This window comes from Salvelinus sp. IW2-2015, linkage group LG20, assembly GCF_002910315.2.
Source record: "Salvelinus sp. IW2-2015 linkage group LG20, ASM291031v2, whole genome shotgun sequence".
NCBI lineage: Eukaryota > Metazoa > Chordata > Actinopteri > Salmoniformes > Salmonidae > Salvelinus > Salvelinus sp. IW2-2015.
The window spans coordinates 16,443,707-16,466,351 of record NC_036860.1 but is presented as its reverse complement, the minus strand read 5'-3'; the positions used below and the strand labels follow the sequence as shown (position 1 = coordinate 16,466,351).

The 22,645-nt window shown below is 42.8% G+C and overlaps 2 protein-coding genes across 7 annotated transcripts in view; both read left to right on the top strand.

The window, feature by feature from the left end:
• Positions 1 to 3,318: 3,318 nt before the first annotated feature.
• On the top strand, positions 3,319 to 16,812 carry atp6v0ca (ATPase H+ transporting V0 subunit ca). The gene is made up of 3 exons (XM_024012850.2): positions 3,319 to 3,583; positions 15,337 to 15,520; positions 15,853 to 16,812. The coding sequence occupies exons 1-3, from the start codon at positions 3,511 to 3,513 to the stop codon at positions 16,055 to 16,057; spliced, it is 462 nt and encodes a 153-aa protein (XP_023868618.1). The 5' UTR covers positions 3,319 to 3,510; the 3' UTR covers positions 16,058 to 16,812.
• Positions 16,813 to 17,968: 1,156 nt separating this feature from the next.
• spsb3a (splA/ryanodine receptor domain and SOCS box containing 3a) overlaps positions 17,969 to 22,645 on the top strand; it is an 18,589-nt gene continuing 13,912 nt past the window's right edge. The window contains exon 1 of one of the 6 annotated variants that reach the window (XM_024012834.1): positions 17,969 to 18,055. Coding sequence is in view for 1 of the 6 variants with exons in the window: in XM_070449241.1 (XP_070305342.1) it covers positions 18,389 to 18,390 (2 nt within the window). In the remaining 5 variants the exon portion in view is untranslated. The other 5 variants (XM_024012836.2, XM_070449241.1, XM_024012832.3 and 2 more) reach the window with 5 other exon arrangements.

The window sequence follows — 22,645 nt, the reverse complement described above, 5'->3', positions numbered from 1 at the left end:
CAGGAAGAGAGAGAGAGGGGTGGAAGGATCTATGAACCGTAGAGAAAGAGACAATAGATATTGGCTGGATTTACCGTGTATGAGCTGGACTGTTTTGGACTTACCTGTTGGCGTTTGGACCTGGACATACCGAGAACCCGATTCGTGTACCGAACCCTGCTATCCTTGACCTTGCCTACGACCTGGGTGGACCAGGACGGAGAGACAAACACACAGGTACTGTCCTGTTCGAAAGAACTCTCATTCTGGGGTAATTTGGTGACAGTTTCCCACTTAATTTGTGACAAATGCTCATAACCTTGAAGAGGTTTGCCACAATATATACTAAACAATATCCCACAAAGCAGGTGGGAACAGGGACACCTTAAAGTATGATCCCCAATTAGAGACAACGAACATCAGCTGCCTCTAATTGGGAACCATACCAAGAGCACCAACATGGAAATGAAAAGACTAGAACACCCCCTAGTCACGCCCTGACCTACAACACCATAGAGAACCAAGGGCTCTCTATGGTCAGGGCGTGACAAACAGATATCACTATGGTTCTGTCTAGCAACAGAGATGCATTGACTGTTCAGTTGTGGAGGAGGAGACTCAGCCTAGGAGAAAGGGTTAAATATCAGTGCTTGTGTGAAATGTCGGTTGTCTGAATTACAGCTGTATCGACCCTTTGGGAAGAATTCAACTTGGTTAAGTTTCTCTAGTGCCCGTGAGTTATTTACTATGAAAATTAGAACCTAACATAGCCTTACTTTAAAATTGATTAAAGAAAGTTTTTTTTCCTCATCAATCTACACACAATACCCCATAATGACAAAGAAAAACAGGTTTAAAAAAAATAAAAAATAAAATAATAACTGAAATAACCTTATTTACATAAGTATTCAGACCCTTTGCTATGAGACTCGAAATGTGCGTCTTTTTTCCATTGATAATCTTTGAAATGTTTCTACAACTTGATTGAGTTCACCTGTGGTCAATTCAATTGATTGGACATGATTTGGAAAGATACATACCTGTCTATATAAGGTCCCACAGTTGACAGTGAATGAGGTCAAAGGAATTGTCAGTAGAGCTCCGAGACAGGATTGTGTCGAGGCACATATCTGGGGAAGGGTACTAAAAAKTGTCTGCAGCATTGAAGGTCCCAAAGAACACAGTGGCCTACATCATTCTTAAATGGAAGAAGTTTGGAAACCACCAAGACTCTTCCTAGAGCTGTCCACCCGGCCAAACTGAGCAATCGGGGGAGAAGGGTCTTGGTCAGCGTGGTGACCAAGAACCCGATGATCACTCTGACAGAGCTCCAGAGTTCCTCCATGGAGATCTGAGAACCTTCCAGAAGGACAACCATCTCTGCAGCACTCCACCAATCAGGCCTTTATGGTAGAGTGGCCAGACGGAAGCCACTCCTCAGTAAAAGGCACATGACAGCCAGCTTGGAGTTTTTCCAAAAGGAGTTTTTCCAAAAGATTCTCTGGTCTGATGAAACCAAGATTGAACTCTTTGGCCTGAATGCCAAGTGTCATGTCTGGAGAAAACCAGACACCGCTCATCACCTGTTCAATACCATCCCTATAGTGAAGCATGGTGGTGGCAGCATCATGCTGTGGGGTTGTTTTTAAGTGGCAGGGACTGGCAGAACTTGAGAGGATCTGCAGAGAAAGAATGGGAGAAACTCTCCAAATACAGGTGTGCCAAGCTTGTAGAGTCATACCCAAGACAACTAGGCTGTAATCGCTGCCATTTGCTTATTTGCTTCAATCACTGTACACAACCGGCGCTTATTAGAGGCTGGCTTCTATTTGAGCCAGGCGTCTATTTCCTTAATGCACACAGATTTTGCTCAATAAAATATTGAAAAGACTACCACACTGTTTATTGTGACCAGTATTGTGACATTATAACACCAAATCCATCGCATATCAGACGTACACACAACCGATTTTGCGCTTCAGCACTATTCTCTCACTCTTTGCGCCTTGTATCCCTGTTGTTGCAGGGAGATCACAACAGATAGATCTCAGTATTCAACGTTTGTCCAGATGCCTCCAATACTATCCACGAGGGGCAACACGTATTAACTTTTGCTTAACAGTTAAGATTTTTCTGTTTTAACAACCTTAACTTATCCTATCCCGCGGCTCAACTTACCCCATACCCAGAGACCACTTGGCACAACTTGAATGAATTCGGATTATTTCCATGGATACACAGCATCCTAAAATATACTGTATGTAGATATCTTTGTTAGAAAGAATAATATATTTCCCTTGACGGAGTGATGCTGAATGTAGAAATGTCTAAACTTACCCCACTCTCCCCTACCTACTTTAATTTCATCTATAGACATGTATCCCTCAGAAGGGTCTTTCCATGGAAGCCTTCACCCTGTGCGTGCGGCTGGCCACCGAGCTGGCAACCGCACAGAGTACTATGACAACCTCAACTTGTGGAGAAAGGCTGACTGCACCTACGGTCTGTGCATGAGTGAGGCCGGGCGACCAGTTCAAGGAAGAGTCTTGGTGGTTCCAAACTTCTTCATTTTAAGAATGATGGAGGCCATTGTGTTCTTGGGGACCTTGAAAGCTGCAGAAATTTTAAATAAGGTATTTCTGTTTTATTGCTCAAATGTATAAAAACATTTTTCTCTTTGTCATTATGGGGTATTGTGTGTAGGTTGCTGATAAACTTTTTTTTTTAAATACATTTTAAAATAAGGCTGTAACGTAACAAAATGTGGAAAAAGTCAAGGGGTCTGAATACTTTCCGAAGGCACTCTATGTCCTTCAATCGATTACTTTAAAATCACACAAAGACGAAGTCGCTAATGTCAGCCTGCAGTACCTCGGTCGGCCTTCAATTTGATATATTCAATAAGACGGGGCAGCACTGAGCTAGCCTGCAACGTCACTTCCTTAAGTAGCTCAAACTGTGCATGCGATGTTTCCAAAAACTCCTCCATTTAGCAAGATGGTGACACGCTGAAACGACACTTCATGATCTTCAGATGCGCCACTGAGCCTTCTCATAGTAAACAATGGGGTGACGTCATCGATGGCTTCGTCCATATTTTTTTCAGCCTCTGCTACAACCATGCAGGCATAGACAGCCTTCAGCGGACCATACCACTATTACGATAAAATTAGGGATATCATCTAATTTATTTGATGATTAAATTATATACCTTTCTTGGCAACAAATTATATTATTTTAATTCTTACGTTAACGAAATGGACATGAAATGACACGCAGGATGTTTTGGATACGCCTACATTGACATAATGGGACATGCCCAGTGGACTGATCATGTGACATTTTCCATGTCGCCATTTTCTACCGTTACGCCACTGTTCCTGTGAAGAGGTGGATTCTTGACTGTCGTCCTTGTGCTGCATGAAAGGGCCTTGCAATTGACAGTGTTGAGAATCGACAGAAACATTTACGTTTAAAAGAAAGGAAATACACGGTTGCGCGCTTTCACTGTCAGCAGCTTTTCCTGTAAGAATGTCGTCAGAAAGTCCCGAATACTCCCCGTTCTTCGCAGTGATGGGAGCCTCTGCGGCTATGGTCTTCAGCGGTAACGTTAACTATCACAACACCCTCGTTTCATCATATCTCATATTGCCTTATTCAATCATAACGTGTGTGTGTGTGTGTGTGTGCGCGCTGTGTGTGTGTGTGTGTGTGTGTGGTGTGGTGCGCGTGTGTGTGTGTTTTACACTCGCCCGAATGTCTACTAAGGAATTTTGTGTTGAATATGGAGCGGGCAAGTCAAAAAAGCCAAGAGGATGCGGTTGCTTGTTAGATCAACTGGCCATCACAGCTGTGATGTGAGAGACCGTGGCGGTTCTAGACCATTTCAACTGGGGGGGGGGGCAAGCTGGGACCAGTTGTAGTTAGAGGGGCCAGTTACATTAGACGTTATTGATGTCATATCGTTTTTCTTCACTGCATTATCAGGCAAAAGACCATGTTCATAATCATCATCGTTGCCACTGTCTAATAACGGATGTAAAAAAAGAAAGATAGCAAAATGAGTTATGTAAAAATTATTTCATACTCACAATATAGGGGTGCCACAAGGGGGTTTCAAAATTGTTGTCACAGGCCCCCCCCCCCCCCCGCCCAGTAGGCTAGTGATGAGAGAGTAGGCATTCGGACTTGAGATTTCCATCGTACATTGACGTAACAAGCTGGCCAATTTCTATTGATGCAGTTTGATATAGGTATTTGTGTGTTAACTAATAGTTCAATGGAGACATTCGATACATTAAGTAACGACCTTTGGCGCGTGGGGTTGGTCATCGTGTCGACTAGCAGCAAGATGCTTAACTAGCTTGCTCACCTAGGCTACACAACCACAGATAGAACAATGCGCCATATGTTTCACCGGATGTATACATCTGAAGCATCCAGTTGTCATTTCCTCTCAACCAAATATGGTGATTAGAAAAATATATATTTTAAATCAATTTTATTTAACCCGTACTTTATCGGGTAGTCAAACTTGGACCAATGTCTATTTTACAGATGAGCCCAGAATTACAGGAAATACACACATCAATATAAATATAAAATGCATGCAGAAAGAATATGGTCATAAAAGAACACATTCATCAGTAATAAGGTCCTCAATCAGCCTTTTGAATTGCACCATAACATCAAATTTTAAGAACATTTTGAGGATTGTTTCACAAAAATGATCAAATCAAATTTGACAACAGGTTTCACCTTACAGTGAAATGCTTACTTACAAGCCCTTAACCAACAATGCAGTTGTAATATTTTTTTGGGGAAATATAACAATTTAAGGCGCAACAGTAAACAATAAACAGTAGCGAGGCTATATACAGGGGGTTCTGGTACAGAGTCAATGTGCGGGGGCACCGGTAATTGAGGTAATATGTAGATAGAGGTAAAGTGACTATGCGTGGATAATAAACAGAGTGTAGCAGCAGGGTAAAAATGGGGGGGTGGGGTGAGGACAATGCAAATAGTCCGGGTAGCCATTTGATTAAATGTTCCAAGAGTCTTATGGCTTGGGGGTAGAAGCTGTTAAGAAGCCTTTTTGACCTAGACTTGGAGTTCCGGTACCGATTGCCGTGCAGTAGAAGAGAGAACAGTCTATGACACGGGAGGCTGAAGTCCTTGGCAATTTTTGGGGCCTTCCTCTGACTGCCTGGTATGGAGGTCCTGGATGGCAGGCTGCTTGGCCCCAGTGATGGCCTGGGGTGTACGCACTACCCAGAGGGTAGTGCGTAGAATGGGGGCGTGCTCGGTCCTCCTTTTCCTGTAGTCCCCAATCCTCTCCTTTGTCTTGATCACGTTGAAAGAGAGGTTGTTATCCTGGCACAACACTAGCAGGTCTCTGACCTCCCTATATGCTGTCTCATCATTGTCAGTGATCAGGCCTACCACTTGTGTCATCGGCAAACTTAATGATGTCGTTGGAGTCGTGCCTGGCCATGCAGTCATGAGTGAACAGAGAGTACAGGAGGGGACTGAGCATGCACCCCTGAGGGGTCCCTGTGTTGAGGATCAGCATGGCAGATGTTGCTACCTACCCTTACCACCTGGGGTGGCCCGTCAGGAAGTCCAGGATCCAGTTGCAGTGGGGCGTGTTTAGTCCCAGGGTCCTTAGCTTATTGATGAGCTTTGAGGGCATTATGGTGTTGAACGCTGAGCTGTAGTCAATGAACAGCATTCTCAAATAGGTGTTCCTTTTGTCCAGGTGGGAAAGGGCAGTGTGGAGTGCAATAGAGATTGCATCATCTGTGGATCTTTTGGGGTGGTATGCAAATTGGAGTGGGTCTAGGGTTTCTGGGATAATGGTGTTGTGAACCATGACCAGCCTTTCAAAGCACTTAATGGCTGCAGACGTGAGTGCTACGGGTCAGTAGTCATTTAGGCATATTACCGTGGTGTTCTTAGGCACAGGCACTATGGTGGTCTGCTTGAAACCTGTTGGTATTACAGACTCGGTCAGGGACAGGTTGAAAATGTCAGTGAAAACATTTGCCAATTGGTCAGCGCATGCTCGGAGTACACGTCCTTCTAATCCTTCTGGCCCTGCGGCTTTGTGAATGTTGACCTGTTTAAAGGTCTTACTCCCATCGGCTACGGAGAGTGTGATCAAAACAGTCGTCCGGAACAGCTGATGGTTCAGTGTTGCTTGCCTCGAAGCGAGTAAAGAAGTTATTTAGCTCGTCAAGCCCTGCCACATCCGATGAGCGTCGGAGCCGGTGTAGTATGATTCAATCTTTGTCCTGTATTGACACTTTGCTTGTTTGATGGTTTGTTGGAGGGCATAGCGGGATTTCTTATAAGCGTCCGGGTTAGAGTCCCGCTCCTTGAAAGCGGTAGCTCTACCCTTTTGCTCAGTGCGGATGTTGCCTGTAATCCATGGCTTTTGGTTGGGGTATGTACGTATGGTCACTGTGGGGACGACATCATCAGTGCACTTATTGATGAAGCCAGTGACTGATGTGGTGTACTCCTGAATGCCATCGGAAGAATCACGGAACATATTCCAGTCTGTGCTAGCAAAACAGTCCTGTAGCTTAGCATCTGTGTCCTCGGACCAGTTCCTTATTGAGTGAGTCACTGGTACTTCCTGCTTTAGTTTTTGCTTGTAAGCAGGAAACAGGAGGATGGAGTTATGGTCAGATTTGCCAAATGGAGGGCGAGGGAGAGCTTTGTACGTGTTTCTGTGTGGAGTAAATTGTTTTTTTCTCTCTCTGGTTGCACATTTAACATGCTGGTAGAAATTAGGTAAAACGGATTTGTTTCCCTGCATTAATGTCCCCGGACACTAGGAGCACCACCTCTGGATGAGCATTTTCATGTTTGCTTATGACCCTATAAAGCTCTGAATGTTGTCATATTGCCAGCATCGATCGGTTTGTGGTGGTAAATAGACAGCTATGAAAAATATAGATGAAAACTCTCTTGGTAAATCATGTGGTCTACAGCTTATCATGAGATACTCTACCTCAGGCGAGCAAAACCTTGAGACTTACTTAATATTAGATTTCATTCACTAGCTGTTATTTACTAATAGACACAGACCGCCACCCTTTGTCTTACCGGAGGCACCTGTTTCATCTTGCCAATGGACCGAAAACCCTGCCCGCTGTATGTTATCCATGTTGTCGTTCTGCAACGACTCGGTGAAACGTAGGATATTACAGTTTTTAATGTCCCGTTGGTAGGATAACTGCATCTAACAGCTTTAATGAAGTGGCAGCTGCGTTCAGACAGATGATGTCGCCATAGTATAGGACAGATAGGAACATGGACTGAATCAATCATCTACTTTCTAGTATTTAGCGAGAGGCAGGACCTATTTCTATAGAAGAAGCCCATTTTTATTCTCAGGTTCTTCACTCATGAATATGCTTTTTAAAAGACAGTTTTTCATCTAACCAGATGCCCAGATATGTGTAAGCAGGGACACAATCAATATGGACACCATCCAAAGTACATATGCTTAAATCATCAGACTTATTTTTATGCACTCTAGAGAACATATACTTAGTTTTACATTTGTGATGTACCAATATGACATTTTTGGTCAATACCGATATCCATTATTTTCCTTGCCAATAAACCCGATAACCGATATTTACAATTTTAGCGGCCTTTTAAGCATTCTACTATAGTTAACACACATACGGATGCAGCGGTCTAAGGCACTGCATCTCAGTGCAAGAGGTGTCACTACAGTCCCTGGTTCGAATCCAGGCTGTATCACATCCGGCCGTGATTGGGGGTCTCATAGGGCAGCGGACAATTGTCCCAGCGTTGTCCAGGTTTGGCCGGGGTAGGCCGTCATTGTTCTTAACTGACTTGCCTAGTCAAATAAAGGTTACACASACCACACTGATCAAAAAGTTATTTTGATGGCATTTACATATGTCCCCATTACCAGTAAAACATAATCAAAACCTATTTCTTTCACTTACTTGCTGCTTCGTTGTTCAGTCGTTTCGTTCTCAAGCAGGATTTCTATGGAACGCTGTTTGGGTCTTTGCATGTCAAAAAAGATACACGTCAAATAACACTATTTGCCGTGTCAAATAACACTATTTGCCGTGTCAAATAAGCTTGTTGACCAATCAGGACCTGAAAATGACTGCATGTCACATAATAATTTAACTTGTTCATACAATTTTTACGTAGTTATTACACATTGATTACACTATCACTCGTATTTCATATGTCACGATGATTCATCGATACGTATGCTATGATGCTGGTAAGTTGTCTCGCGCACCTACAGTGCTGGTCATAAAAAAAGCTAGGTAGCTCATGGATGCAAACAATGTTCTTCCCCAAAAACATAGCAAAACAACAATCTGTTTCAGTAGCTATAGTTAGCTAGCTAACTATATAGCTAGGTGTCATCTAAAATAACCTTAATTTATAAGACGGTATACTATATAGCTAGGTGTCATATAAATTAACCTTAATTTATAAGACAGTTCTTATTTGATTAGTGGTAGTTGGACCCATCTATGTGAAGTTTGCCACTATGGATTAGCCACAATAGTGGACTTTGTGGTTAGCCTTCAAAATGAAAGTATGTCATTGACAGTGATGCAAATTAATACAAATAGTGGAATTGTGCCATAATTGAATAGGTCATGCTAAACAAGTTTGGAATGTTATATAAAATCAACAAAAGACTAATTTGTTAAATTTGTTAATCACACTGATGTATTATACTTTAGAATTGCATTGGGGGCATACTTATTTCACTGGTTCAGCCTTTACGTTTGGATTATGGATCAATGACATGGCATCAGTCTCCTCGGTGACACCAAGAGTACATTAGCATTGCAGCTCTTATTGCGGGACTGTGAATTGAGCCACATTTGTCAAACTATGTGTATTGAACACTATTCCTGAGGAAAAACAATACTGCGTGGATGTTTTGGAGTCTAACTCTGAGGACGGACGTTGGGGGAAAATATATTGGGTATTGAGTAAACTGATAACCCATTTCATTGATCCCCAATCCTTAGGTAAAGCTGTACAGTGCAATTTGAATGTCAATACACACAATAGGCTGACTGGGGAGGTGATTTCAGTAACAGTCCCGCGATAAGAGCTACAACACTAATTTTTGCATAAACTCTTCACAGTGGTGTTCTGTGGGTGTCACTGAGTAGACTGATACCCCATTTCATTGCTTCACATTTCAACCTTGTTTAACATTATTTAGTCTAAATATGGCATGATTCCACCAATTGTAACCTTCTGCATCACTTTCAAAGAGGTATTATTATTATTATTATTTTTTAATGCAAACTGCAAATCCCACTATTGTGCCTTATCCTTATTGTGGCTAGCTTCACAACACAACCTGGTCAGGTCGAGCCTCACTAGCCAGATTAAGCTAGCTGGCTGCTTATAACGTTAGCTTTGGGCAACAGGGTTAAGTAGCTGGCTAGCTATTTATTTTCATGAACTGAAGTTCAATTTCAATAGGCGAACAAGTCGCTACCTAGCTAATACTTATTCACAAGGATTCCTAAATCATTGCTAAGAATAGTGAAAATGACTGCAGTTTCTACTGGTCATTGTTTTCAGGTTGGTTGTATTGGTGCTAGCTTGGTACCAAGCTAAAGCTAACTAGCTACTCCAGAAGTTGCTGTCGAACAAATAATGCTTTATTACCAATGTGGTATTGTAAACACATCGTTCGTGGCCGGTGTTTGCTTGTTAGCAGACTTCTTTGTACAGCTTTGACAGTGCTACTGATAGTAGTGGTGGCGCTTGGCTTGCACGTGCAAATTCAGAACACACAACATTCTATAATAGAACAGTGTTATTTGACGTGTCAAATTAAAAAGCTCATTTAACACACCAAATAGTGTTATTTGACGTGTGTCTTTTTTGACACGCAAAGACCCAAACTGCGTTCCATAGTATGTCATGAAGCTAATAGCAGTGACGTTATTACTGTGTAACTCCGGTAGAGAAACATTTGAACAATAGCGTACTTGGTAACGTTAGTGTGTACCGGTGCTCGACCAGTCGCGAAAGCCAACATCACCCACGACAGAGAAGGGTTGATTGTCAAGGGCAATGAATCCCATTATCTAGGCGTTAATGGATTTCGCCTTTGAGTTGTCTCGCTGAAATGTTCTTACTCTTTCAAATGACTGCACGACTTGTTGACTCCTCGATCCACACAGCAGACATTGTGGGCTAGGTTAGGAATTCTGTGTTGCACATGTAGCGCAACATTTTACGTGGCATCATTACGTCATGTACCTACGTTATATAGGTATCCACGTCAGCCTCGACATCGGCGTTAAACTAGACATCGGGCCGATACCTATGTTGGTATTTTTAGCTAATATCGGACAATTCCGATATGTTCACCGATATATCGTGCATCCCTAGTGAAAATTCCCTGGCCGCCGTTAAGCTCGTGAGTCGTATGAATGCGGGTGAATGACTGGTTCTGGCGAGTGGGTCAAAGACAGTGTGAATGGTGCATTCAAGACAACTGGGAGCTCAAAGTTCCCAAATCATGACATCAGTAATCTTCAGGTCGGAGCTCTAGAAAGATGCCAGAGTTTCCGACGTGGATGACCGTTCCAATATATATTTTTTTATGAGTTCACAGTTGTCTTGAGCGCTCGGAAGTCTGAGATTTCAGAGTTCAATTGTTTTGAACGCGGCAGAAGGGCAACGTTATTAACCATCTTTGGTGTTGTTGTATACATAGGTCTTTTTTGGTTAATGCTACAATGTTTCATCCCTGACCTTGGAAAATAAAGTGTTGTAGATTTCCATTTGAGTCATTTAGCAGACACTTTTATCCAGAGCGACTTAGTAGTGGGTGCATACATTTTCGTACTTGCCCCCCCCCCCCCCTGTGGGAAGCGAACCCACAACCCTGGCGTTGCAATCACCATGCTCTACCAACGGAGAGGAAATTAATGTGACGGCTCTGATCAAATGAGGAAGGTACCCTAACTCGAATGAATTTAGCACCATCTTGGCTATTGATTGAAAATGGCTAGTCAGGTGCTGTATTAGATTGCTTGTCAGTCACTCAGTCTTACTGTGTCATTACCATTGAAACTATTTATACGTTTGAATATTTGAAGGTATTTACTTAAAAAGTAGCTAAAGTCAACTTTTGCAATACATTAGGAGATTAAGAACATTGCGTTCTTCATTTCATCGGTCACATAGTTTTTCATTATGAAGCTTACCGGTAGTCCCCAGTCACATGGTGGTTGTTTACAAGCACACAACGACGAGAGACCTGAGCCTTGTGAGTCACTCACAAGTTTTTGTGTAGCACGCGGCAGGTGATCGAGTTACAGTATAGAATTCACAACTAAAGGTTTGCCAGCTAGATAACTTAATAGTTATAAGATAACTGGCTAAAATGTGCTAAAGGCTCTGCAGTTGTGCATTTGGTTTGCAAATTTAGTAGCTAGTTAGCTATCTAGCTAAATGTTTAGCTTCTTCCAAAATCAAGCTTCGCTTGGTAACAGCAGAGAATTCCCTCCTGGATCAAGAGCCTTGCTGTGTCTAATATTTGCTTTGTGTGTGCAGAAAACTGTGAGTAGCATCTTTTGAGTTACTTGTAAAACTTTGAGCTGTAAATGTCCTTCTTGCAAATTGTTTAGGTCAGAGACTGTATAAAATGTCTGCAGTGCACTCGTTAGCATTCTCATTCATGTACTTGTTAGCATTGCTAACCTTCTGATTAGATGTGTTTTAGACGGTGTTTAGAAAATCGCGCCCCTTGTGTTCATTGACGATATTACCGAATATCCCGGTATGGCACAAGGTTGTTATGACAGTCTGGATACTGTCCAAGCCCAACGTCTTGTGTGTGTGCCCCACACTGATATTTGTGGAGGTGGTGTGAGAATAGGCTACATGGCTAATTAAAGTACAGTCGTGGCCAAAAGTTTTGAGAATGACACAAATATTAATTTTCACAAAGTCTGCTGCCTCAGTGTCTTTAGATATTTTTGTCAGATGTTACTATGGAATACTGAAGTATAATTACAAGCATTTCATAAGTGTCAAAGGCTTTTATTGACAATTACATGAAGTTGATGCAAAGAGTCAATATTTGGAGTGTTGACCCTTCTTTTTCAAGACCTCTGCAATCTGCCCTTGCATGCTGTCAACATGGTTGACATGATGTCAGCTGGTTCTTTTGTGGCAGGGCTGAAATGCAGTGGACATGTTTTTGGGGGATTCAGTATGGCAAAGAGGGACTTTGCAATTAATTGCAATGCATCTGATCACTCTTCATAACATTCTGGAGTATATGCAAATTGCCATCATACAAATGAGGCAGCAGACTTTGAAAATTCATAGTTGTGTCATTCTCAAAACTTTTGGCCATGACTGTAGTGTGGGCTCTAGGTTGGTTAAACCAGACTGGCATCGCTCTCTGGAATTTTTTCACTTTAGTTTGGCTAGACTAGCTCTACTGCCTTCGGGGTTCAGCACTGCATGGCTATGTCTCCATTATCTCTCATTCAGGGACTAAAATTAACACCTGTCAAATGCCGGTAGATTTTGGCATTGGCGGGTCTAATTCACCAGCCACGTTGGCAAGTGGTCAGTCTCCACAGTGCAAGTATTTCACTCACATTTGTGAATAAAAAGTCAAGTATGATCACAATTCTAGACAAATTAATTCTGCAGAAGCTTTTTTCAAAGCATTTCTGCTGTTTTGTTGCATAGCTGGTAAATCAATTGCACAAAGTGAAAGAACTACAAAACTTATAGCCTATCCCACCTCGTGCTTCAACACTGCATGTGAAGAGCTGAGTTGAAAGATTCATTTTTAGAAGCATTGCACACAGGCATAAAAGTTTATCTAATTCACTTAAAACAAACCTCTACTGAAGGGAGACTTTGTCCTTGTTTTGTGGCTATTTACACTCAACAAAAATATAAATGCAACATGCAATGTGTTGGTCCCATGTTTCATGAGCTGAAATACAAGATCCCAGAAATGTTCCATATGCACAAAAAGCTGATTTCTCTCAAATTTTGGGCACAAATGTGTTTGTCATTTATAAGTCTTTGCTAGGTAAAGCCCTGCCTTATCTCAGCTCACTTGTCACCATAGCAACACCCACCCATAGCACGCGCTCCAGCAGGTATATTTCACTGGTCATCCCCAAAGCCAACACTTACTTTGGCCGCCTTTCCTTCCAGTTCTCTGGTGCCAATGACTGGAACGAATTGCAAAAATCACTGAAGCTGGAGAGTCATATATCCCTCTCTAACTTTAAGCATCAGCTGTCAGAGCAGCTCACTGATCACTGTACCTGTACACAGCCAATCTGTAAATAGCAGATTCTTGCTCTTTTGTACCCCAGTATCTCTACTTGCACATCATCATCTGCACATCTATCACTCGTGTTAATGCTAAATTGTAATTATTTCGCCTCTATGGCCTATTTATTGCCTACCTCCCCACTCTTCTACATTTGCACACACTGTACATAGAACTCTGTTGTTTTTGTCACACTGCTTTGCTTTATCTTGGCCAGGTCGCAGTTGTAAATGAGAACTTGTTCTCAACTGGCCTACCTGGTTAAATAAAGGTGAAAAAATACAAATGAATGTCCCTGTTAGTGAGAGGCCACTTTTGTCACACAGCACAATGCCACAGATGTCTCCGGTTTTGAGGGAGTGTGCAATTGGCATTCTGACTGCAGGAATATCCAACTAATCTGTGGCCAGATAATTGAATGTTAATTTTTCTAAAATATATATATTTTTTAATCCCCAATTTCGTGATATCCAATTACAATCTTGTCTCATCGCTGCAACTCCCTAACGGGCTCAGGAGAGGCAAAGGTCGAGTCATACATCCTCCGAAATATGACCCGCCAAACTGCGCTCCTTAACAGCCGCCAGCTTAACCCGGAAGCCAGCCGCACCAATGTGTCGGAGGAAACACTGTTCAATTGATGACTGAAGTCAGGCTGCGTGCGCCTGGCCCGCCACAAGGAGTAGCTAGAGCACGATGAGCCAAGTAAAGCCTTCCCTAACGTGGACGACGCTGGGCCAATTGTGTGCCTCACTATGGGACTGCCGGTCATGGCCGGTTGTGACACTGCCTGGGTAAGAACCCGGGCCTGTAGTGCTCCTTAAGCAGTGCCTTAGACCACTGCGCCACTCGGGAGGCCACTGAGGAGTATTTCTGTCTGTAATAAAGCACATTTGTGGGGAAAAACTCATTCTGACTGGCTGGGCCTGGCTCTCCAGTGGGTGGTTCTGGCACCCAAGTGGGTGGGCCTATGCCCTCTGAGGCGCCCCTGCCCAGTCATGTGAAATCTGTAAATTAGAGCCTAATGAATTTATTTCAATTGACTGATTTCCTTCTATGAACTGTAACTCAGTAAAATCTTTGAAATTGTTGCATGTTACGTTTATTTTTGTTCAGTTTACCTCTTTCCCATGCCTCTAAGACAATGCTTCTTTTTAAATGTTTTTCCTTAAATCCTCGCATRCTCTCTCCTCGCTGAAAGAACGGACCAGGTGTTCATCCTAATGATGAGCTGAGTTTTTACCATATTGTTTACCTGTCAAGTCTTTGCCAATTAGTACAGTTGAAGGGGAGAAGAGGACTGATTTTTAAGCTATTAAGGTAGCCATATAGGCTCTCAAGAATTTGGGAACCTTTGCAATCACAGATGGGTGTGAGCCTCAGAGTTAAAGGGATAGTTTGGGATGTTAGTAAGGAAGCCCTTTATCTACTTCCCGAAAGTCAGATGAACTTGTGTATACCATTTTTATGTCTCTGCATTCAGTTTGAATGGAGTTGTTAACTAGCGTTAGACTTAACATTAGTTACCAATTTGCTATGGGAACAGACATTGCACTAACGCTAGTTAGCATTGGCTCACGACTGTACCTATAACTTCCTTCATACTGGATGCAGAGACATAAAAACGGTATCCACATGTTCATCTGACTCTGAGGAAGTAAAAGGGCTTCTTTGCCAAAATCCCAAACTATCCCTTTAAACGCACACAAACTCCTGAAACGCATTTGTTGATCTATTGAGTTTTCCTCATAGATTTCTGTTTTTGCTAGAGCTACGAAGCATTGAAAGGGAAGCTTACCTGTGACAAACGGGCTTTGATCAAGAAGCGCACACCGTACTGTCAACTCCATTGCTTTTAATATTCCCACGCTCTATAACAATCTAATCTCTGGTTCTCATGTTTTTTTTTTGTGTGTGTTTCAAGTGTGTTCTGTTGACCAAGTAGGATGGAATTCTGTGTTTTTGAAATTCTAAATTCTCCTTCTCTCCTCCAGCATTGGGGGCGGCCTATGGCACGGCTAAGAGCGGAACGGGCATCGCTGCCATGTCGGTGATGCGGCCGGAGCTCATCATGAAGTCCATCATTCCTGTGGTCATGGCGGGTATCATCGCCATCTACGGGCTGGTGGTGGCGGTGCTCATCGCCAACAACATTTCAGAGAAAGTCACCCTCTACAAGTAAGAGCTCAGACATTGCAGATGCTAGTTACCCATTCTCAAGTCTACCGCTAGGCACTGCGTGCCTGAAACGATCTGATTGGTAGTAATATTGTATTGGCTCCACTTGATAGGATTGGTGGATTTTTCACAATTGTTTTTTAGAAGTGTTTTAGTAATGTACTACATCTGTAAACTGATGGTCTGCAATCTCTTTGGGATGCTATGACTGCAATTGTTTGAAATAAATCATCCTCTCTTTCCCTCCCCATCTCTTTCTCCCTCTCTCTAACCCATCTCCATCCCTCCTCACTTTTTCTACTCTCTCTCCATCTCTCACCTCTCTCCTGTAGGAGTTTCCTCCACCTGGGTGCTGGGCTGAGCGTGGGGCTTAGTGGGCTGGCGGCTGGTTTCGCCATCGGCATTGTGGGCGATGCAGGTGTTCGAGGGACGGCCCAGCAGCCCAGGCTCTTCGTGGGCATGATCCTCATCCTGATCTTTGCAGAGGTCCTGGGGCTCTACGGTCTTATTGTGGCTCTCATCCTCTCCACGAAATAGAGAAAGAAAGAAAAGAGCAAAGTCCATCTGTCCGTCCGTGTACGTTGAGTCAACGCTACGTCATCCATTCCATATATAAACAACTAAGAAATAAAGAACAAATTTGAGAGCATGCCTTTACGCCTGGTTCCAAATCGACTCCCTTTAGCCACTTCTTTCCTAGTGACACTACTTAGTCCTTTGTAGATCTAATAGGTTTGAATAAGTGTTAGCAATATGGTAATGGTAAAGCCACAAACCTACCTACATTGCTTATTCATGCCTGTCAGATCTACGAGGGAGGCATCTTGAGGTGTTAAGGATTGTGTCTCAAATGGCACCATATTCTCTACATAGTGCACTACTTTTGACCAGAGTTATATGGGCTATAGTGKTCTGGTCAAAAGTAGTCCACTCAATAGGGAATAGGGTGCGATTTGGGACACGGCATGGGGTTGATTTGAGATTGGGCGTCAAGCGAAGAGTGTCCTATTCCAGTCGTATCTCTTTTCCTGTACAGTCGTCGTTGAGTCCACTAGCCAACCCCTTATAAATGCGCTTTGTAAATGTAGTGACGCTTTTGTCCTGTGCGTGCTTGAGTATCGGGTTACCTCCTTCCTCCCAATTTCTTCTCATTTGTGTGTCTGCTAAATGGCTTTTATTGTTATTGTTCCTTTGTTTTGTTTTTTCTTTTAATGTCCGAAGAACGGACTTTTGGACAAATCATTTTATTTTTCTGGGGACCATTTTCACATTAAAGGACCTAACTAATACGAGGACATGGATAACTATTTTTTTGGTTTGGTTGTTTTTTCACTAATTATTTATGAAGATTTTGAAATGTTAATAAAACTGTTTTATCGAGTTCCCAATGAGATGAGGTGTGTGCGTGTATTTATATCTCTATCTAATAAATATCTGTATAGCTAGATTAATTGCACTGTGGGTAATTGTTCTAAGGGCTTTGAGTCCCTCTGGATGCATGTATCCAGTGGTTACATTGGAGACTGTCTCTGATGTGCAGATGTTGGAGTGGGAGTTAACTGTGTTTATGGTGGCTGGCATGTAAAAGTGTGTGTGTCTGTTAACTCTTAAGACATCATTCTCATTCGTACTGTTGGCCTGTAGTACTGGGGTATAATCAATATTCCAAATGAAAACTGGACAGATTCAGGTAGGTCCACGTTTCATTCGTAAATGGTTTCCATTGCAAGACGTAATAAGTAAACCCCAGCCGTGTGGTTGCAGTTGCTCACTGGCGGGCTTCGTCTGTCTAATATCCAATTAAATCTCAACCACATATTTTCTTGCATTATTTAATGATTTTCTGAAACAATGGAAGAATAGTTCTTTATCCATTCTGTTTTAGTACTCAACCCGGAAGCAGCACGGGGTTAATTGCGTTCACCATCTTCACATCTATACAACTGCTCTATAGTTGGAGGGGAAAAAATCCCAAGTCACGGCAGTTGCATGACAATACAAGTGTCCAATCATTGGTGCGGRTGGGGTTTGACAATGTATTGTTTTATGTCAGTGTCCTGAAAGTAAATCATGATCGTGAAAGACAGAACAATGAGCCAGAAATTTCACCGGATGTATAAATGTGAAGCATTCCCGCTCACTACTAAACATGGTAATGAGGAAGCCCAGTGGGAGAAGGTGTAGCGAGATGGATTTTGGCCGAAATTCTTAAAATGTTCTCATTGATGAAACATTTGATCTCCATACAGTTTTCTGTTTGCAAAACTAAAATATGTAAGAGTGGACTGCGTTTTGTAGGCTTGACCCTTTTCAAGTTTCAAAAAATTGGTTGTTTAGAAGTGAAAAGGCAAATCGAGTTGCTGCACACGCGCACTTCAGAGTGGGCGTCCCCTAACGGAAAAATGGAAATACATGCTAGAACGCGCCAATAGGATTTCACTAGCTGGTGCTTGGCTCTGCCCATCTCTTTGCTTGTTCCGCTCACTCGGATTAATTTATTCCCATTGGACACGACAGGCTCTGGTCTATCTTGACGTAGGTAGGGTAGTTAGGTAAAATTTTAGGTATGAAGTTGGGCAGAAACTGCTTCTCCAATAGAAATCCCGGATCACACTTGTAGGGATGTCATGGCGACTTTGGCATGCGAAGGAACACGGCATTCCGTCTAACGGTCGTCTCGCGCCAAACTGCGAATGTGCAGGCCGTCAAATCAAAGATATAGAAAGTAATTTGTGATGAAAATGAACACGTGTCAGTTTCTCACTCTCACGAGGTTGGAATAATAACATGTTGGAAGTACTTAAAACATTGTCTCTAATCCAGGCTGTGCCTTTAGATTTTGAGAAAATTGACAACTAAGGAAAAAAAATGTACGTATCTCATTGAAATCTCAAACCCAGGCCTGGTCTGTTTTGCAAGCTTTCCCGGAAGTCTCGCGATGTTGCGACTCTGGGCTGAGAAACTCTCATTACTCTGTTGGCCGACTAGCATGCTAGTAAAGAATGTACTGAGCTGCAAATGTTTGATTAAGATATTGGCGTATTCAGTCCTGTGATGTTTAACGAAGACTGAGGGCTTATTTTCAAGTGTAAGACAGGAAACGGACGACTGGCAAGCTGGTAACGTTACAGTACAGGTACATTAGCAATCGCGCTAACGCTATCTAGCCAGCAAACTAGCTAGCAAGCTAACGTCAAGAAAAACATGTTTTGCCATGATGTAAATTTGTAGTTCTTGACCAAGGAGACACAGCTAGCCGGTTAACGTTAGTTAAATTGACAAAATGTTGCAGCACGCTATGGCTGTTCCGCGAGCCAGCTAACGTTAGGCCCAAAACGTACCCGACGAAATGCACGAGATGATTGATTGCATGATCTAATCAGTAGCCTAGCCTACATTTGTGTGTTCTAGTCACTTAATTTGATCAGATATCTTATGCACAGCAACTAGGTAAGTAAAATATAGCTAGCTAAAATATGTGCATGACAATTGAAGGTGTGTTAAGTGTACAGTAGGCAGGGTTGCCAGGTGAAGCTAAAATGTTAGCCCAATTACCACTCAAATCCCACCCAAAAGGCTTGGAAAACTAACCCACATTTGTTCCACCCCAGCAAGAGAAGAGTTGCCAAATCTCTACAATAAACCATTTTCCATAACGTTATCGAGCCAATTAAGGAGGATTATCATAGTAACGTGTAACGACGTTAGAAGCATAATTCGGGTTTCCTCAAAATAATTATCGAAAGTTATGATATTGCTAAATCATAGCAGTCAAACCGACATCCATTGATGGAAAATAATCTCCCGAGTTTAATAAGGGTTAATTATATTTTCTCTTGCCACATATTCAAATTCCTTTTATGTCATAAGGCACAAGGGGTATGGTATATGGCCAATATACCATGGCTAAGGGTTCTTACGCACAAAACAACGTGGAGTGCCTGCAGACAGCCGTTAGCCATGGTATATTGGCCATATACCACAACCCCCCGGGGTGCCTTATGGCTATTATAAACTGGTTACCACTAATTAGAACAGTAAAAAGTAATGTTTTGTCATACCTGTGGTGTGATATACCACATCTTTCAGCCAATCAGCATTCAGGCCTTGAACCTTTGCGCATGTGCATAACTATAGATAAATCCGACAGGAGAGTTTGAGTGATGAAAGTTAGACAGAGGATCTCAATCTCTGAGCAAGAAACACTTGGATGAACATAAAACAACTGTTAGGCTATTTTCTGGAAATTGTGCTTTTATGTGCCAAATATTAAGACTGCAAACCATTATAAATGGCCCATTTGCAATGACAGTTTGCTTAGCTAAAGGCTGGTATCCTATAGGCCTACATCTAATTTCAGATAGTCTACAGTATCCTAGACAAGATGTAGGCAAGCTGTAAACTGAACGATTTAGCAGCTTGCTAAATTCAAATTAAGACTAATTAATGAATAGCGAGGCGATATCGTCATAAGTGCTTATTTCCCGATAGCCTGCTGGAATAGGCTACTGAGGATGGGGTCATAATTTCATTTACTCAGTTAAATATTAATAATATTCATATGAACTGAATATGCTTGTCAACAACAGCCAGTGTTTCATTTTGATTTGTTTTACCTGTAGCCTAATCTGACAACTGTTACCGTCAATCTAATGTGTTCATAATAACACAAGGCTACAACAACAAACTGAAGTCATAGGCTATTTATTAAATTGCTTTGCCAGGTCCAGTTGGCACAAATTGATTTGCAATGACTCCAGTGATATCGACATTTAATTTCAGCATATTTATTGTATCAAATGGTAGCCTACGATCACATATATATGAATAGGCTACTTGATGGCCAACAGAGGCAAATTTGTAATTCTCCACATTTAGCCAAAGTCAGTTTCAATGAGGACTTTTCCCCATAAAAAGAACCACATGAGGGAGTTTCATAACTTCCATTTCAAATTTCCACTCGGGTAGCCCCCGAGACCCAAGAACTGAGCATGCATAAAGCACTTCGCTTGATACCTTTTTCTTTAAGTAGTCAACGTTAAAATGGAGTTTAAACCACCTCCGAGCTAATTTATGTAATGCGCTCTAGTGCGTTTTCCACTGCTTTTGTAACAGGTTCTGTACTGGTACCTTTTTGCGTTGTGTTCTGGTATTTTTCGTAGCTGTCTACTTACCACAACAGACCGATGCTGGCACAAATTCAAGCAAACAGGAAAGCGCTCATCCAGAGGTGGCGCTCCTAGTGGCCTGGGACTTTAATGCAGGGAAACTCAAATCCATTTTACCTCATTTCTATCAGCATGTTAAATGTGCAACCAGGTGGGGAAAAAATTCTAGACCACCTTTACTGCACACACAGACGCGTACAAAGCTCTCCCTCGCCCTCCATTTGGCAAATCTGACCATAATTCTATCCTCCTGATTCCTGCTTATAAGCAAAAATGAAAGCAGGAAGCACCAGTGACTCGGTCAATAAACAAGTGGTCAGATGAAGCAGATGCTAAACTACAGGACCGTTTTGCTAGCATAGACTGGAATATGTTCCGGGATTCTTCCAATGGCATTGAGGAGTACACCACATCAGTCACTGGCTTCATCAATAAGTGCATCGATGACGTCGTCCCCACAGTGACTGTACGTACATACCCCAACCAGAAGCCATGGATTACAGGCAACATTCGCACTGAGCTAAAGGGTAGAGCTGCCGCTTTCAAGGAGCGGGACTCTAACCCGGAAGCTTATAAGAAATCACACTATGCCCTCCGACGAACCATCAAACAGGCAAAGCGTCAATACATGATTAAGATCGAATCATACTACACCGGCTCCAACGCTCGTCGGATATGGCATGGCTTGCAAACTATTACAGACTACAAAGGGAAGCACAGTCGAGAGCTGCCCAGTGACACTAGCTTACCAGACGAGCTAAATAACTTCTATGCTCGCTTCGAGGCAAGTAACACTGAAACATGCATAAGAGCATTAGCTATTCCGGATGAGTGTGTGATCACGCTCTCCGCAGCCGATGTGAGTAAGATCTTTAAACAGGACATAAGGCCGCAGTGCCAGATGGATTACCAGGACGTGTACTCCGAGCATGCGCTGACCAACTGGCAAGTGTCTTCACTGACATTTTCAACCTCTCCCTGTCTGTCTGTAATACCAACATGGATCAAGCAGACTACCATAGTCCCTGTGCCCAAGAGCACTAAGGTAACCTGCCTAAATGACTACCGACCCGCAGCACTCACGTCTGTAGCCATGAAATGCTTTGAAAGGCTGGTCATGGCTCACATCAACACCATTATCCCAGAAACCCTAGACCCACTAAGCTAAGGACCCTGGGACTAAACACCTCCCTCTGCAACTGGATCCTGGACTTCCTGATGGGCAGCCCCCAGGTGGTAAGGGTAGGTAACAACACATCAAAAGAGAGAGATGCACCATCGAGCAGCATCCTAGACGTTTTGCATCACTGCCTGGTATGGCCAACTGCTTCAGCCTCCAACCGCAAGGTACTTCAGAGGGTAGTGCGATACAGCCCAGTACATCACCGTGGGCCAAGCTTCCTGCCATCCAGGACCTCTATACTTGACGGTGTCAGAGGATGACCCTAAAAATTGTCAAAGACTCCAGCCAAGCCAAGTCATAGACTGTTCTCTCTGCTACCGCGCACGGCAAACGGTACCGCGAGCCCAACTCTAGGTACAAAGTTGCTTCTAAACAGCTTCTACCACCAAGCCATAAGACTCCTGAACATCTAATCAAATGTCTACCCAGACTATTTGCATTGCCCCCTCCCTTTTACGCTGCTGCTACACTCTTATTATCTATGCATAGTACTTTAATAACTACCTACTGCCTACTGCTGGAGGTCATTTGCAGGGTCATTTGCAACGTCTCCTGATGTACTGGCCTGTCTCCTGGTAGCGCCTCCATGCTCTGGACACTACGCTGACAGACACAGCAAACCTTCTTGCCAACAGCTCGCATTGATGTGCCATCCTGGATGAGCTGCACTACCTGAGCCATTTGTGTGGGTTGTAGACTCCGTCTCATGCTACCACTAGAGTGAAAGCACCGCCAGCTTTCAAAAGTTGACCCAAACATCAGACCAGGGAAAGC